Source organism: Haliotis cracherodii, unplaced genomic scaffold, assembly GCF_022045235.1.
Source record: "Haliotis cracherodii isolate W230 unplaced genomic scaffold, xgHalCrac1.p SCAF_34, whole genome shotgun sequence".
Lineage (NCBI taxonomy): Eukaryota > Metazoa > Mollusca > Gastropoda > Lepetellida > Haliotidae > Haliotis > Haliotis cracherodii.
In genome coordinates, this window is record NW_027266291.1 from 1042630 (window position 1) to 1061722 (window position 19093).

The 19093-nt window shown below is 41.8% G+C and overlaps 2 protein-coding genes across 4 annotated transcripts in view; one reads left to right on the forward strand and one right to left on the reverse strand.

Moving 5' to 3' along the window:
• Nucleotides 1-469: 469 nt before the first annotated feature.
• On the reverse strand, nucleotides 470-16649 carry LOC139477685 (cysteine and glycine-rich protein 1-like). Its single transcript, XM_071260065.1, has 6 exons — nucleotides 16548-16649; nucleotides 7081-7210; nucleotides 6570-6744; nucleotides 6171-6276; nucleotides 2035-2128; nucleotides 470-1134 (listed from the first exon to the last, which is right to left on the reverse strand). Exons 2-6 carry the CDS (start codon nucleotides 7193-7195, stop codon nucleotides 1058-1060), a joined length of 567 nt encoding a protein of 188 aa, XP_071116166.1. The 5' UTR covers nucleotides 7196-7210; nucleotides 16548-16649; the 3' UTR covers nucleotides 470-1057.
• The window catches only part of LOC139477684 (porphobilinogen deaminase-like), a 91272-nt gene continuing 76731 nt past the window's right edge, over nucleotides 4553-19093 (forward strand). The window contains exon 1 of one of the 3 annotated variants that reach the window (XM_071260062.1): nucleotides 4553-5021. In XM_071260062.1, the coding sequence (XP_071116163.1) occupies nucleotides 5014-5021 (8 nt within the window). In that variant the 5' untranslated portion in view covers nucleotides 4553-5013. The remainder of the gene's footprint in view (nucleotides 5022-19093) is intronic. The other 2 variants (XM_071260063.1, XM_071260064.1) reach the window with 2 other exon arrangements.

Here is a 19093-nt window from a genome sequence, read left to right on the forward strand (position 1 = left end):
CATGAAAGCGCACATAAAAAAAGCCCATCTCTCTCTCTCTCTCTCTCTCTCTCTCTCTCTCTCTCTCTCTCTCTCTCTCTCTCTCGTCAGATGATCTGACTGAGCGTGTCGGTGTACCTGGATTCCCTGGATTTGCCACGGCGTCAGAGATATAAAGTAATGATATTCTCATTACTTTAAAGTTGTTCGAACTAAAGGCACATAACGATGACAAATTTGTGGCATGCAATTCACGCTGTGTTGAAACCGGAACTGATTCTTCGTAAAACCCATAATGACAGAACATCGGCGTTCACGATCGGCTGCATCTTGCAATTGTATTCCGTATGTTACTTCCAAGTTACTATTTACTATTCCTCGGCTCTTTATGGTCATGAGGTCCATGGGGCACGAACGGTTTCTAGCAGTCTGCTCCTCGGCGCTGTCCACGTCATACACAATGTATGTCGGGAATAAAACGACACACATATACTTTAAACAGTTTAATAAACGGCAATATGTACACGCATGAAGATAGCTACTGTAGCCGAACATTGTTGAACTACATAAAAGGGTCAGAATGGAATCGGATTTCCTTACCAGGACCATAAGATTAGTCTATAACAGTTGTGCGAATCGGGATGCTAGTCTGGCACGGGTGGTCAACAGTGTGGCAGGTCGTGGGTTGTATCAATGGAATAATTCTCTGACCAGTCTAATAATTAGTGAATTATTAGGAACGGTATGTGACGGAGAGAATAGCATTATTGAAACTTCATCCGTCCTCCGATTAAAATAGCATTTTTGTTATATGTCAACGTCTGATCTTATGCCGATATCTACTGCCTTAAAAGACTGTCTGGTGTTCCTTACCGAGTCCCAAAACGCTGCCATGATTTGATTTGAATATCTCCAACAATAATGAGTCTCATTTGAAACATGTAGAAAAGCAACATGGTGGAATCGAACTGTTTCCGATGATCAGGTGACAGGTCTTAGAAGACTGTATTCCCGATGGGAAATCGCCCTGTCTGCAGCATGGAGATAGAAGCTCCCTTATGTCGCCCCCACTGCCAAGTTACTGACCCATGCTCAGGGCACCGGCGCCCCCTCCGAATCCGAAACCCTTCGGACCATGACGCTTTCCGTAGCATCCTGAAAAATGAAGTCAACATTAATTGTTACAACGACTTGGGAGAAGAATCTGTATCTACTTACCTAAAAGTCACGTTTCGGCAACTCACTACTCTACGATGACATGCATCAACCAAGTCAGCGAGCCTGACCACCGATCCCGTATCTGTTAACATGCATACCATATTGAAACACATTCTTAAGAAAGCTCGTAGAGAACATCTTTAGCCAACGTAAACATCACGACATTTTCAATTCCTAAAGAAAATGTTGGAGTATGAGTTGCACTTGTGTGCTTCTGATACATGATAATGTGAAAAATAAGAGCATGCTGGCTATTGCTATTGCCGGGTGTGTTCCAGGGATACCTAGCACATTACAGGAGTACATGAACATGTTCTTCTATACTTTCCAACATTCGACATATGAAGGTCTTCTATGGAACAAATCTTATTGGAAACAATCCCCAGTAATGTAGTCTCCAGCGTCATTAATACCATGCCCTGACTAAACCTACAATAATATATCAATTACCCAGGCGTCAAGGAATTGTATATGTGTACACGGTGTTACGACAGTAAGCTTAAGACATCTATCCGTTCATCCTTTGTGTGCAAGTGGTCATGTCGGTGTGAAGTCAACAACGGAGATATGATACAGTTGTTACACAATGTATTGGGTGTCTATGCTTTAATGACAGACCAAAGGGCCAGAACCGTTTTTAAAGTGTACACCTCAGGCTCATAATCATAATCACGAATAAAAGCAACTCAGTTTATTGAGGTCAGTTGAATATGAGGCACTGCATCCCGATGGTATTGCGGAAGAAGTCTTGTTTGCCTTCGGGGAATTATGTATTCTTCCAGTATAGCTATATCATTATTTTCAAGTAATTTTATTTCTCTACACTTCAACACATACCTTTACAAAAGAGGTCCATCTCGTGCATGGCCATAGTGGTAGAGTCCACGGCTTTCTTGCAGTCTTGGCAGCGGAAACAGGACTTGTGCCATGGCTGATATACAACACATTACATGACCTTTCCATGACAATATCAAAGGTGTTCCTTATAAAACTCTGTTAGGTGTCTAAATGTATATATTTTCTTTTCTTTTCTTAGAAGCGCATTGACATGAGGCACATTAGGGAATTAGGTTTACTTATAACATGATTATGGATTGTATAAAACGATCTATGTATGGAACATATAATGTATCGTCTTGTGCCGTCGACTGATCAAATGTTAAATAAGCAACATTTAGAAGAGCCAGGGACATCATAACATGACACATTTTGATTCATCCACATCTGTCCGTGAGTGTTATTTCCTGTAACGTGACTGCATAAGGCAAAACACGTAATCATGTTCTGGTGAGTAAAACACTCTTTATAGCTGTAGTCCGAGGAAGTGATAGCCTATTACTGCAGTTAAAATCGCTTTTTGATATATATACTAGTATATATATATATATATATATATATATATATATATATATATATATATATATATATATATATCTCCTTTGATCCAGTCTCGTAATTTCGTGTCCACTGACAGAGAGGTCCGACTTCACACGGAAGGCGACACTATGCCACAACAAACCAGATCGAGGGATTTACTGTCAGCAGACAACTGAGAGTTTGGACGCTAAAGCAAGGTATGATAGCATGATATTGGTCATATAAGTTTTTATAAACGTAGATATTGTACAGATAAGAGCAAGGGAAGTTGACATTGCAGTGAAAGGTTGATTGCGATTGCATCTATCGTTTTAGAAGAGATATAGGGCGATTGACTTTGTGTTTGATATAATGGTGTGCGCATGCTCTAGATTTCTGTTAGTCTGTTGCTGCAGGTGTTTTCTACCAGCTGTGTGCAGTGCTCTCTCTGCCACTCCTGACATCGGAAGTCCATAGTGGAAAACAAACACGCAGTTTTGTTTGCTTGCAATGTAGATGCACCCAGCTGTGAGTTAACATAGACTATTTCCTAGTTTCATTGACACAGTCTCTTAAGCACTCTTCGGGTCGTACTTTTCAATGGATTGACAGCTGAAGCAGTATTATACTGAGGTACTGAATGTATAGCAGTGTCTCCTTTGCATGTGCAATATGTGCACAATAACGTTTTCGGGAAACACAGAGAATATTTAATGTTTTGAGCTGGATCTGTGTATAAATAGGTTACGCATTTCAAGCATACTCGGATCACCAATGTCGCAGTATTTTTAAAATGGGGTTATAATATTTGATAAAACTGAGTCATCTGAAGGTTAAAAAATACACTTATCCAAGGTAATTTAGCTCTAGAACATGACTGTTTATCCTTGAAAGACCGTGATGTACTGAGAATGAGATCATGCAATCATAATCGAACGGGAAGATGGCAAAATACACCATCTGTTATATCTTGGGTAATATGTCAGCTTGACCTTTACAAGGTTGTGACAGGAAGTTGTGCTTCCAACAGATTGTTAGTTAAAACTGACCCATATTTCCTTGAAAGTATTTTGAATAAGCTCTTTCTATTTATATTTAAGTTTTTCAACGGGGTGGCCATTGGAAAGTAATGTTTACGATCAAGGATAATTTTAAAACTTTACTACTGATAATCTATCTTACAAAGTTCATTTTGAAATATTGAATCATTCGTCCATCTCGTTGCCCTCGAAACGCATAAAATATATATTGAGAACACTTTCTTAATTACCAAAGGCACCAATACAGAGCATTCTTTGTGTGTGTGTGAACGTTTCATAAAGAGATATTGAACTGTAGTTGAGCTACTCTCCGTTTCTGTGTCCACGGCAATAGTTCGTTTGGGTTTGGGCGATGGATAATCTTGATGTTGATACTTATTTACAATAACAAGAAAAACATTACAATAACAAGAAAAACAAATATAGCATTATTCGTACGTCATATGTGTTTGTGTCGATGGAAGAACAGTTTTCAATGAAATTAAAAAGCTTACATAGTGCAAGTTCGCAAAACTGCGTGTGTGTTCTCCGCTATGGACTTCCGAAGTCAGTAGTGGCAGAGAGAGTACTGCACACAGCTGGTAGAAAACACCTGCAAAAGCAGACTATAGCAATCCAGCGCATGCGCACACCATGCCAACATGTCAGCTCTTCACTGTCGAAACAGGAAGCGAATGGGTTACCGGCCTGTTATTACCTCAAGTTGTTGGTATAAAATTATTACAGGCACGCGTACAGGTAGGGAAAGGATCAGACAGTAGAGTGACATCAACCTTTCTGTCACACATCCATCTGAAATTTGCACGAGGGGTAATAGGCCACCTCGGTCTGAAAAGGATTTATGAAGGTGACGTAGGGTCTTGTGGGGCTTGATTGTCTGACCCCATCGCGGCTCTCTCTCGAGTAGTATTACAGGTGTTGGAGCGGATTCGTAGACTGACGAGCGAGGGAGCAGTTTACTCGAGGAGTACTTGTTCCAACCTCTCCATGCTAATGGGGGCCTCATGAGGGGGATTCTTTGGCTTCTTGTTACAATGCCAAAAAGTGAGCGCTTTTACTCTAAGAGTTTGCAACCCTGGCGCTGAAGGGGAGGCGCATTATCTGTGGGATGGGGAGAAGTGAGTAACCTGATAGTTCCGTCTGTTAGCATTGCTGGAGACTTGAAACACATGGAGGAATGCAGTGCTCGAGGCACAGTGGTATTTCTGTTTGGTATTTAGTGATTTGTGACCCCTGTTGTGTCATAATAATAGTTCATACCACAAGTAAGGGAATGGATAATTTGTCAACTAATATGCCTGGGGAGCTATGAGAATACGCGAGTCGCCACAGAGCAGTGGAGTTCAAGTGTCTTGTAGTGAGCAGCGCCTCCTGTTGGTTAGCTCATGGTATGGTCGTGTGATGGTCATCTGATGTGAGCATGCGCAGGTATGTACATGGACTGTTGAGTTGGGAAGAATTGTGGATTTGTACTATCATGAGTTTCTTTATATTTCTTACACCTATATAGTGTTTATATATGCATGACCAGTAGGTTATGTATAATGTTTGCACGTGTTCAAGGTATATGTGTGCACACCCGCGGGGGTGTTGGCTGTAGAGCCAGGATGGAATCATAACGTGTAATGTTTAAATAAATTAGTATATTTGGTGTTTCGGGGTTGACAGTCTCAGGATGTATCAGTATCGTGTTTATTACAATCAGACAAAACCGCCAACTAGTTTCTGCCATTACAGACCAACACAAGATGCCTTGGGGCAGTGAGCGGATATTTACTTTCGCGCTAAATTTAACATTTGAAACCACACGCTGCTCGTTCGGTTCCAAATTCAAGTTTGCGCGGTTAATTCTTCAGGTAACGAAACTCTACATTTAAAACACAGTATGCTTATCTCCTGATTATGAATGGATTACGTTGTAGTACAGCTGTATGTACACTTGTTTAGGTATATTTTCGTCCATGATAATGTGTATCACTGTGTATGTGTTGACTACAGAGGCAGCATCATAATACTACTTGAATCTTGTGGACGTGCATACTGTATGTCTGTGATAGGTCACATGTGTACTGTAATCCCTCCGGTAGTTGTTGTTTGCAGATGTTGAAGGAACATGGCCCCATGGTATTTTCTCTAAATGGAGTTGTTTCTCTCTTGTTTTACGTGTCGGGCAACAAGAAGTTATTTTTGTGAATGACGATGCAATGTATGCAAGATCATACCTAGTGATCATCTTATGTATGTAAGCAACTGCGTTAATAACTCTCGGTCGTATAAGCCGTCAGAAGTCTTATTAGGCAGTATAAGCCTGGGCTGCCTGTGTTCGTCTTGAACCATGATGTGATAGCTTGTTTATGATTATTATTGGTCGAAATTAGTCACGAATAGGAATATGGAAACAATATCATATGTATGTGATGTGCTTTAGCTCCTAAAGTACCTGATTTAATCAACAGATTAGTCATTGCCTTTGTTGTATGTGAGAGAAAGTATAACACTATTGCTTTTTCGAATGATTTATCAAAAGAAGCTACGAAAGCAGAAGACTTTTTGAAACCTGTTGCAAAAACTACTTACGATGTTGACACCGATGGCTCTCTCGGCATCGTAGACAGATTTGCCACAACGTGGGCATTTGGGCCCCGTGCCTGTACTTCCAACAACTGCTTGGGTTGGTTTATTGCTGAAATAGTCGTCATTTAAGTAAACTACGGTTATAACACGAACATGGTTAACTGTATTCCACTGGAGAATGTGAAGTTGGGTGGCAGATACATAGTGCAGAGATAGGTGGTCGTTACCTTAACGCGGGTCCAAGTTATTGCTCTAAAATCAGAGGATACATGTAGGTGGTTGGTTGAAATTGGTAAATTTTGCAAATCACTATTTCCAAACTGTTAAAAATATGTTATCATAATACACCAACAGACAAGATACGAACTCGGAACAGGACGTCTAGATTATCGACGTCTTTACCTCATTTCGCCTGTTTTAACTCCAAACTGGGCACCTGTCTCTGTGCTCAGAGCGCCTGCGCCACCGCCGAAACCGTATCCCTTGGGTCCAAACTGTTTGCCGTGGCATGACCTGCAGTAGAGATGAGCCTCATGGCAGTTGGCATTTGTGCTGTCGAGGGCCTTGTTGCAAGTATCTAGAAACACAGCAGTCATAAAATACACCAGGATACAGCTATTCACTATCTATACAATATGTTTTCTTACTACCCATACACACGGCATCGCCCATCGTTTAACAGCCATCGTCCTACAGGGTGTTCGTGGTTGTTTGCTGTCTAAATGCAAACCATTATTTGATTTATATACGTTTATTACTTTTGTATATTCATACACGTTAGATGTTAGTATTATCATTTCAGTTTTGTCAATGTTTGCATATGTTTTAAATAATGTTATGAGAGTTAATGATTACTTAAGATGACATATGTATACTCTCTATAACATTGGTATATGTGCCAGGTGTCCCTTACCGCATTTAAAGCACACTTTATGCCACTTGAAACCTCCGGCAAGTCTCTCCTCTGCCGCATAAACAGACTTGTCGCATTTTGGACACTTAGCCATTTCCTTTGGTACGAAAGGCATGTTTGTTGTTTATCTCTGAAAGCAAAGGAAAACAATACTGTAGGTGGCCTCATTCAAAGGATATGTTTGCGTGACCTAAAATCTACATTTTCTTAATATTTGCTTTTAAATGTCCCCAATCACATTATAGAATATGGATGAAAATGTGAAGGAATCAATAGTACTCTTTTTGTTTTTTTCTGTCACCAAACCGTTTTAATATCTTTGAATGGCATTCAGAAGTGGTAACTTCTTTATTATGAGGATCATAACGTTAATTGTATATCCTTACTCCTTCATTCACCTGAATGGGAGCTGTAGTGGTTGTTAAGTATAAACACTCGTCTGTGGGCCCACAGCTTTTATTGAGACAATATGACTGATGTCAAGGTACGCCCCTGATCAGTACATTATTACCATCTACCCCTGGGTATTGAGTTCAAGTCAGTGTTAGCCCCTGATCAGTACATTATTACCATCTACCCCTGCGTATTGAGTTCAAGTCAGTGTTAGCCCCTGATCAGTACATTATTACCATCTACCCCTGCGTATTGAGTTCAAGTCAGTGTTAGCCCCTGATCAGTACATTATTACCATCTACCCCTGGGTATTGAGTTCAAGTCAGTGTTAGCCCCTGATCAGTACATTATTACCATCTACCCCTGAGTATTGAGTTCAAGTCCATGTAAGCCCCTGATCAGTACATTATTACCATCTACCCCTGGGTATTGAGTTCAAGTCAGTGTTAGCCCCTGATCAGTACATTATTACCATCTACCCTTGCGTATTGAGTTCAAGTCAATGTAAGCCCCTGATCAGTACATTATTACCATCTACCCCTGGGTATTGAGTTCAAGTCAATGTTAGCCCCTGATCAGTACATTATTACCATCTACCCCTGGGTATTGAGTTCAAGTCAATGTTAGCCCCTGATCAGTACATTATCACCATCTACCCCTGGGTATTGAGTTCAAGTCCATGTAAGCCCCTGATCAGTACATTATTACCATCTACCCCTGGGTATTGAGTTCAAGTCAATGTTAGCCCCTGATCAGTACATTATTACCATCTACCCCTGCGTATTGAGTTCAAGTCCATGTAAGCCCCTGATCAGTACATTATTACCATCTACCCCTGCGTATTGAGTTCAAGTCCATGTAAGCCCCTGATCAGTACATTATTACCATCTACCCCTGCGTATTGAGTTCAAGTCAGTGTTAGCCCCTGATCAGTACATTATTACCATCTACCCCTGCGTATTGAGTTCAAGTCAGTGTTAGCCCCTGATCAGTACATTATTACCATCTACCCCTGGGTATTGAGTTCAAGTCAGTGTTAGCCCCTGATCAGTACATTATTACCATCTACCCCTGAGTATTGAGTTCAAGTCCATGTAAGCCCCTGATCAGTACATTATTACCATCTACCCCTGGGTATTGAGTTCAAGTCAGTGTTAGCCCCTGATCAGTACATTATTACCATCTACCCTTGCGTATTGAGTTCAAGTCAATGTAAGCCCCTGATCAGTACATTATTACCATCTACCCCTGGGTATTGAGTTCAAGTCAATGTTAGCCCCTGATCAGTACATTATTACCATCTACCCCTGGGTATTGAGTTCAAGTCAGTGTTAGCCCCTGATCAGTACATTATCACCATCTACCCCTGGGTATTGAGTTCAAGTCCATGTAAGCCCCTGATCAGTACATTATTACCATCTACCCCTGGGTATTGAGTTCAAGTCAATGTTAGCCCCTGATCAGTACATTATTACCATCTACCCCTGCGTATTGAGTTCAAGTCCATGTAAGCCCCTGATCAGTACATTATTACCATCTACCCCTGCGTATTGAGTTCAAGTCCATGTAAGCCCCTGATCAGTACATTATTACCATCTACCCCTGCGTATTGAGTTCAAGTCCATGTAAGCCCCTGATCAGTACATTATTACCATCTACCCTTGCGTATTGAGTTCAAGTCCATGTAAGCCCCTGATCAGTACATTATTACCATCTACCCCTGCGTATTGAGTTCAAGTCAATGTTAGCCCCTGATCAGTCATCTACCCCTGGGTATTGAGTTCAAGTCTATGTAAGCCCCTGATCAGTACATTATTACCATCTACCCCTGCGTATTGAGTTCAAGTCAATGTTAGCCCCTGATCAGTCATCTACCCCTGGGTTTCAGTTAGACTCCCCGTCTACCAACTGACTGGGATATTTGCCAAATAAACGGATCGGCAAACACGCAACGCGTAGTGAAAGTTCCTGGAAGTGTGCCAATTCACCAAATAGACAAGACGAGCCAGAAATAGACGGTTCCTTGTTTATCCCTCTACAGTTAATCTAAGCTCTTGTCGGATGCTACAGCTGGACTGGGAAGAGGAAGATGTGTTACCTTCGACCCCCGATCTCTTCCGTGTTCCAGCAAGCAGAACTTGTTTCTTGAAGATAAATGCCATTTATAAAACAGCTTGGTACTGTACAACGATTACTGGTTTCTTTTGAATGAGACCTTTAATCTAGATTGTGTTCTGTGTTGTGTACTGTGTCTTCTAGCCTATTAGCAGGACTCGATGTCTACCAAGTTTGGTGCATTCCTTTGCAAATATTCATTGAGTAGCGTTTCAACCTCTACATACTATATCAGAACGGGGACATTTTACCTCTTTAGCGAAGGGACATGACGGTCAGGTTTTGGCACACATGCATGTACCGCAAACTGAGTTTGTCATAATGAAATCACAGAAACATGAGTAGAAGAAGCGGTGCAGCGTACAGGCTGATCTAATGGTCACGTTAATCTGGCCTAAACTCCCGCCTTGTTATACCATGGTGTACAGCGTGTCCTTGTGTGGGTACAAGACCTAAGCGTACAGGCTGATCTAATGGTCACGTTAATCTGGCCTAAACTCCCGCCTTGTTATACCATGGTGTACAGCGTGTCCTTGTATGGGTACAAGACCTAAGCGTACAGGCTGATCTAATGGTCACGTTATTCTGGCCTAAACTCCCGCCTTGTTATACCATGGTATACAGCGTGTCCTTGTGTGGGTACAAGACCTAAGCGTACAGGCTGATCTAATGGTCACGTTATTCTGGCCTAAACTCCCGCCTTGTTATACCATGGTATACAGCGTGTCCTTGTGTGGGTACAAGACCTAAGCGTACAGGCTGATCTAATGGTCACGTTATTCTGGCCTAAACTCCCGCCTTGTTATACCATGGTATACAGCGTGTCCTTGTGTGGGTACAAGACCTAAGCGTACAGGCTGATCTAATGGTCACGTTATTCTGGCCTAAACTCCCGCCTTGTTATACCATGGTATACAGCGTGTCCTTGTGTGGGTACAAGACCTAAGCGTACAGGCTGATCTAATGGTCACGTTATTCTGGCCTAAACTCCCGCCTTGTTATACCATGGTATACAGCGTGTCCTTGTGTGGGTACAAGACCTAAGCGTACAGGCTGATCTAATGGTCACGTTAATCTGGCCTAAACTCCCGCCTTGTTATACCATGGTGTACAGCGTGTCCTTGTATGGGCAGGCATTGCTTTGATTGCGCCGACAGACCAGACTACCAGTGCATATATACTCAACAACAAAAGTTCCTGTGACACCAATATTTAAGTGTATTTTTCAAACAAGTAAAGTTTGGTTTTCAATATTGTAGTACATGTATGGAATCAAGTCACAAAAACGCAACTTCTACAGAAAAGCATGCATTCCATGCAAAAGTAGACTTTTATGCAAGCCCCATGCATTTCACTTCCCAAGAATGGGTATAAAAACGTGTGCGTTAACGGGATTCCGTATGCATTGTTTAGCATCGTGCTGACAACAACCACCCAAAAAAACAACAAAATTACGCAATTATTCAACATTACGAAATGCCACGCCTGTCCAAAAATGAGCGTCTGCGAGCCATTGGTATGCTTGAAGCAGGATCGTGTCAACGTGATGTTGCAAGACAATTTAACGTCCACAGAAATACCATTTGGTGTTTATGGCAACGTTGGCAACAGACGAATGCAGTCAGAGACCATCGTCGGAGTGGCAGGCCAAGCGTAACCAATAACCGACAAAACAACTGGATTCGAACAACAAACCAAAGAAATCGATTCCAGCCAGCAACAGTGACTGCAAGAAGCATCCTTGGCCTTCGACGAATATCTTCACAAACCATACGTCGTCGCCTCAGATGTGCATGGATTGTCGCCAGAAGACCCGCCAGACGTCCCATTGTGACGGGTAACCACCGTCAAGCACGTCTACAGTGGTGCAGACAACGTCTACGCTGGACGGCCATGCAGTGGGGACAAGTTCTATTCACTGACGAGTCTCGTTTTCACCTCAGCCACAACGATGGACGGATTCGAGTGTACCGACGTCGAGGTGAACGTTACGTCAATCATTGTGTCATGGAAGAAGATCGGTTCGGGGTCGGCAGCGTTATGGTATGGGGTGGGATTACAGCAAGACAGAGGACCCGTTTGATAGTGGTAGAGGGAAATCTCAATGGACAGCGCTATGGCCCAGGCATTACCTTTCAACATGACAACGCCCGGCGTCATATTGCTCGACTTGTTCAGGATCTCTTCAACACAACAACATGAATGTCATCTCCTGATCTCTCACCAATCGAGCACATGTGGGATGAGATGGATCGGCTTCTTCGACGTCAACCACGTGTTCCACAGACACTCCAGGAACTTCGAAACATGCTCCAGCAGATATGGACAGATATCCCACAGGACTTTGTGCGACGCCTGGTCCATTCCATGAGACGAAGAGATGTGTTGCTTGCATCGCAACCAGAGGTGGACATACACGCTATTGATTTGTGAATTGACATTTTGGCATGTTCATGTTTTTTTTTAATGAAATCACGCATTTTCTGAAGTCTGTATGGCAAATTAAACCATTTGAACATTTACATGAGTCTTTTATCTGAGGCAAACCGAAATTGTTTCAGATTTGTTAAAAAACATAACTTTGCATTAAATCTTATTCAATGTCACAGGAACGTTTGTTGTTCAGTACATATACTGAATGTGTTCAGGGGAACGGCTGATCCAGTTGTCTAATGCGCCTAATTTAGCTGTGCAGACTTGCGTCCGAAACTTCTGATTGTGGGTTCGAATCCCGGTTCGCCCCGATTACGTTTCTATATTTTGTCAGCACCTTACCCGTGCTCGTTGGGTTGGCCCTCCTCCCACATCAAGCTGACACGCAGTGATATAACTGGAATAATGTTAAAAGCGGAGTGAAACCCAACTCACTCACTAGCTCATTCACCCTCAGTGTGTTCAAAGGTAAGTCATAGATAGAATTATTAAAGACATCTCGTAAACAACAGACATGGAATGTTTGAGTAAGGGTTTTTACGCACGTGTAACAAAGTATTCTGAGACCCTGACTTTCATTGATGTCTTCATACCAAATACTTTTCTCTCATTAGTGTATTGCTTCAATCATGTTCCGGCACCTGACATTCTCGGTGTAATGATACTGTCGTATTTCCTTAGATGGTACATGTAAGTACTTATGATATGTCGCTTAATGGTGTCAGAGGTTGGTGTAATGTATATGATGTAATACCCTTGCTGTCAAGAAAACTGCATACGGCCATTCCGCACCTACGCAGCATGTCGCTGTCATGAACTGAGGGATCATAAGGTTTGCCTGTCAGTACGAAACGCAAATGTGCCTGTCAGTGTTAGGTCCAGGTTGACATAAATTTGTCAGCACAACTGTCATCATTCGTTTCAAATATTAGATGGTCTGCCGTAACATTTGAGATATCTAGTGAAAGGGGAGACGTGTGAATATTTTAGCGTCCGATTTCACTCACGCGACACATGGGGAAAAAGCAGTTGTATGGGAACTGTGTCAGGGAATGGTTGTACACCCACAGAACAACAGCCTTCATGACAATACATGGTGGTGATTTTGAAGCTGGTTTCAAATACTATGTGAGTAATAAACTGGATGTGTAAAACAGTCTCAGTTTGTGTTGAATAAAATATATTTGTGACACAATGTTCGTTATTCTGTTGTATTTGCTATTTGTTTTATCTGCATGATCAATGTATTGTACAGCATTTAATTATGATGATGACCATTTGAAAAAGTTTCAGTGATCATACACTACTTGCATTTAGTCTCCTTTGGCAAGCACTCAATGTAATCGAAGCATGGCCGCCCGCCAGGTGTCACGGTAAATATTCTAATAGTACACCGCAACGAGCACACTTAGCACCTCTGCAGAGAAAGTCCGGCATATCAGACACTTGCACTTGGCATATAAAATACACGACACTGAGCGTAAAAGGCGGTCATTATTAAGTCCGACCCTTTTCTCCAATACGGTACATATCTGATTGAAGATGTGGCATTCCTCCACAGCAGGGCACTGAACTTTCTTAGTATCAAATCAGCGAAATAGTAATACATTTGCTTCGAGTGTCATAGCGACTGATTTATGACTACCATTGTCTGCAGTACATTTGACTTCAAGGGCAATTTACCCTGTTGCCATGTCTCCATAACTTAATTGTCATTACGTTTTAGGCGCTAATCCCCGTTGTTAATCCTCACCAACATTTCATTGTATTTTGACTGTCAGTCAGCCTGGACTACCATATCACTTCCCTTTAACTACTGCTTTTTATAGTATGGCATTTATTGCCCTAATTGATCATCCCATGAACTGTGTTTGTTAATCACGCCCATATGTCCAAAGCAACGTCGTTGTCTCTTTGTCTGTCCATTGTTGTTCATTACTATATATGTGCTACCATTACACAGTTACTGGGGTGTTAGTCAGGCTTGGTATTCCGAGTGCTGGCATAGGGACGACCTCGAGCAGGATATGCTGCTCGTAGGAAACGCCCTGAGGTGAGCTGGAGCTCCGCTCACCTCTTGTACGCCTGAGCTGGAAAGTCTGCTCATTGCTGTGTTTGTGTTGTCAGAGCAGGTATTCCGCTCATTGTGCAATTATTGTTTATTGTTTACATGTTGTGCATAAAGCGTTCCGGGACAGTGATTTCGATTTTGTCCTTTATTCCCCCAAGAGCTAATTCCCCGTCAACATGCACGTTGACACGAGTAATAGCATTTTAATTGTCCTTGCCTAATACCCCCATTGATTAGCTTGTGTCAGTTTAACTGAGTGAATAACAATTTGACGTCACATTCTGTCGCATGAAACACTTGCGTCACTTTAAATGCTTAGGTATCCAAAGTGGCAACATTCTGGTGTATGAAATATATACTCCCCCAAAAGAAAAGGCATATGTGGTTTTCAGGAGATCCATCTGTGACTATGGCGTTACAGCCAATCCACTAATTCACCCCTATACCTAATCTGTCCGTTTCTTCCGGCGTAACGCCCAGTCAATCCTCGATGCACACGGAACCGACTATCTCTCCTCTGAAGATGGAAACGGTCTTTGTCACTAAACCAAATGCTTCGCCAACGTTGGGGAACTCACTGATGAAGTAAACATAATAACTCCTGCAGCTGGCGTATATTACGTTGGGGGTAACAGAAAGCCAGAAATTCACTATGTATTCATGTGGTGATTGATACAGCAGACTTGCCACATATGTCATTAGTGTGAATCGTTTGAAACTGATACTTGTTCTTTACTGAATAGTTGGGGCTGGGGAATGATGGCACCCGTTTCTCATGAAAGAGAAATTGACGACTCATCACTTCGAGATTTCGAAATAGACTTGTGAAACCACGGACGTGTGAGGGCACTGTGACCTTGCAATTCCGTTTCCCGTTGTATATTCCCATCTTTCTGCCATGCACAGTGGTGTCTGTGTGTGAGACACCCAATAGAACATCAATCTGATGCCTCCAGGTGACGTACAGATATATCCGACAGGACTGTGCAAAAGCATTCTCTGGATACAGAGAGCGGCGACGTGTACTGATATTCAGTCTCAGGAGAAACACAGTGAGGATACAGGATGTAGGGTGTCAAGGCCCTAATGGGAGTGAGTGAGTGAGTTGGGTTTAACACCGCTTTTATCAGTATTCCAGTTATATCGCGGCGTGTCAGCTTAATGTGGGAGGAAAGCCCGAAGTGATGCAGGTCTCAGACGTTTACCACTTCGATGAAACCCACGAACACGGGTATGGTGCTGACAAAACATAATCGGGGCGAACCGGGATTCGAACCGACAATCATAAGTTTCAGGCGTGCCCATGGGACGCAACTCTGCACAGCGAATCGCGGCGCCTTAGACGATTGGGCCATCCGTGCCCCTGGCTCCAATAGGAGGGGGAGGGGGTTGGGGGCAATACATGCGGTCGCCATTCATTCCGACAGTAACCTTTTTTCACAAACTCTGTTCAGATGGACACAGAAAAATATATAACTCTAATGTTTCAAGTGATAGTGTATTTTGTTACTCAAACGAGCTGAGATTCCCATATCTCATCAATAAACCGTATCAACTATTCTTAGCGCATAGATCACACAATATAAACACGTGTTTTCAGTTCTAACAGTAACACAAGTGTTTTTTTCTGTGGCACGTACTTCCTATATATGATAAGTTGGGCTATATTTGGAGTCTCACGGCAGTATTATTGAGCACAGCGGGCGAAGACTGCTCGACCTTGGCATCACAAGGTGTTTCTCTCGAGCCTGAAATAGACAAGGTATTCGTCTTCCTGTCTCGTGTTGCACGCAATATTACCAATTCCTGTGCCGCTTGCAGAAATGCCAATGGAAACGCGACCTGTTATGTACATTTCCCCAGCTGACAAGACGGTCAAGCCGCACTTCCTGTATGAGGTAGTTCCTAGTTCCGATATACCCTTTGTTTACCCGGCCGTGTTGTGGTTAGGCGTTCTTTTCATCCCCGTTTTTGAGTTCTTATTATTATAGAGACGAGATTATTCACATTAACCCGTTTTTATCAGGTAATGAAGACTTTGCAAAACATATACTTACAAGTATATGAACCTTGGTTGGTAAAACTATTCATAAACATATAGCACTGCATAAGTAATAATTTTAAAATATAATGATAATATATAATATACAGTATATAGGGGTATCATTCTCAACTTTATATTTAATTTGTGTCTTTAGATTTAAGATACTGTTGACATTTGTGTTAGGCACCTGATTATACGTGTATAGCACAGGCGGAATTGAACAAACTGTTATGACTTTATCAAAATGACAGCTTGCATAGTAGATATATTTATACTATGATGAGTTTGCTCAAGGACAAATCACCAAACTACATATCAGGAAGAAACTACTAAAATCATACAAATATTATTACATAACCATTATAAGCAAAGGTCCTGGCAATAATACAAATTGGAGGTGAGGTGCCTTACCTTTTCTTGAAACGACTAAAGGAAACCTGCCTGATTTCAGGTGTGAACTGCACCAAACCGTTGCAGATAGTGATGGAAATTTGCCTATGTGCTTATTTTGCACACGATACCAACTTAACTGTGTATATTCCTGTAGTTTTGCACACCTCTCTTTAATTTTCCTACTGCCCGGTAGACATATAGGGACGGAATGGACACTTTGCACACGCCCTAAACATTGGCTGAATGTGTTGTCGTGCGCTTTCACATAGTCTTTGATGTACGATAGAAATCTTACTCTGCACGTTTGGTATGCCAGGAGTTTTCGGGGTGATTATATTATGAACTAATTTGCAGCTGTGTTGTCATTGAGTCCACCTGTGCTGTGTCTGGTCAAGCGTTATCACGTGTAACATATATGATTGTGACACACTGCGCCCACACACGCAGACACACACAAGCGCATGTTGGAGACTCAACTCGACACATATCGTAACATCGCTTCCGTGTACGATTTACATCTACTGCGCTTAACTCCCTTTGTAAACCCCTTTTGAAATATGTAGATGTTTTAAATGAATCGCACGACGAAAACGATGGTTTTTTTTTATCCTAATGGCGAATACCTTGTATTGCACATCGACATTCATGTAAACCACTACCAAGACGGACTGATGTATTTAGGATATATATGTCCTTGTACCTTTCAGATATTCGCTCTACGTTTTAACAGCCATAATTGTTGTGTATAAAAAGACATCTCATCAAATTGTCATTCATTTTCCGGCCTTTTCTTACACGTTTTACACGCATCGTGTGTGAGGTGTATCTCGTGGTCAGTATCTGCAAGGCACCGCCGATACGGGTTAACAGCACAACGTGTTCGAAGTTGGCTGATCGTTTGACTTACTCTGGCGGTATGGAATTGTTGCACCCGACACCAACCAGCTATACATGGAAAGCGTAACCCGATCTCACGGAAGTGAGTAATGCGCTGTTCTAAACCCTCTCTTGTCTGTCCGTGATGACTGAGTGCGTAAAGGAGAAATAGTTTCTAAAAGTAGTGGAGCAAGCATATTCTTGCTTGAAATGGACAACATGATTGATGGCAATGGACATATTGTTTAAAATGTACATTGATCTACCTTCCATGTACTTGTTTACTGTCGCGAGCGACCCTTAAGATCTGGGATAGAATAGGTCTTCAGCAACCCATGCTTGCCGGAAGAGGCGACTGTGCTTGTCTCAAGAGGCGACTAACGGGATCGGTTGGTCAGGCCCCATTGTCTTGGTTGATGCATGTCATTGTGTCTCAGATCGATGCTCATGATGCCAGTCACTGGGTTGTCTGGTCCAGACTATTATTTACAGTCCGCCTTCATATAGCTGAAATATTGCTGAGTGCGGCGTTAAACAACAAACCGACAAACTGTCGCTAGCAGTCATGTAGCAGTGTTTCTTTCATCGTTGCGGTGTTGCATATGTTGACATTGTCAGGATACATTGCGTGTGTATTTGCACCTGACACGTTCCAGGTAATTAGTGTAATAACGTCGTAATACTGTACATATATGTGCACAACGACATATAGTATCTATGTATATTGTCTAAACAACATGCACTGACTCCGAAAAGGCATAACTATGTTATTACGAGATTTGTAATTAATTGGACGTTGTCTCCGTTAACTGTCCTCGGACGCTCTCTCACTAACCCCTAGAAATAACCCTCCTTCCCACTGCGTCGTACACAGTGGAACATAGTTTTTTAAATAGTGTTTATCACAATGCACGCCGAACTGAAACATACAACACATAATTAATAATATATCCATTATTCTACTGTGAAACTGTGACATAAATGTACTGCCCGTCGGTTTTAGCCAAGGTCCGAGGCTTAATGCTCGAACACTGAGGCGAGTAATTGGATTTGGTGTTCTGATTTCGTGACTTGCTTGATTGCGACTTTTACCGTGTTTCAAGAACACAAAAGGTGCGAGGCAAAACTGTAATATTATTTCACTTTTAATAGATAACAATTCTTCAGTAATTCTATGAACATTTATTTCACCTTTTACACCCCGAAAGCTTCAAGATATGTGCTTCTTAAAGGGGCACTGATCTAAAAGCAATTCCCCGGGACTGGTTGTTGCCTTTGTTATTGTCTTTCCCCTTGAGTACCCGGATGATATAGCAGAAACCTAGACTATTTCGACGACCTGTGCTGCGCCATTCGTAAGCGCATTTGTCACTTTTATTGATAGTATAAGGGCATATGGTCACATCTATCAACAAAATGAAATACAGTTTTGGAAATTATAAGGAAATGTAGGTATCTTTGTGGGAAGTCACTTGCTTGGTAATTGTGCGATTTTCGTTTACACTATTTTGACTTGCAACACAAAATAAATATTTCTCCTGAGCATTGCTTATTTTATCGTGTTTATATTTTTAGTAGTCAAAATGTGCAAAATTTTCACTTAGGAAATCTATTAAAAGCCTGAATATTCAGTTATTTTACAAATTGAAAATATGTCCATCTGTATTTTTATGATAACGAATTCCAAA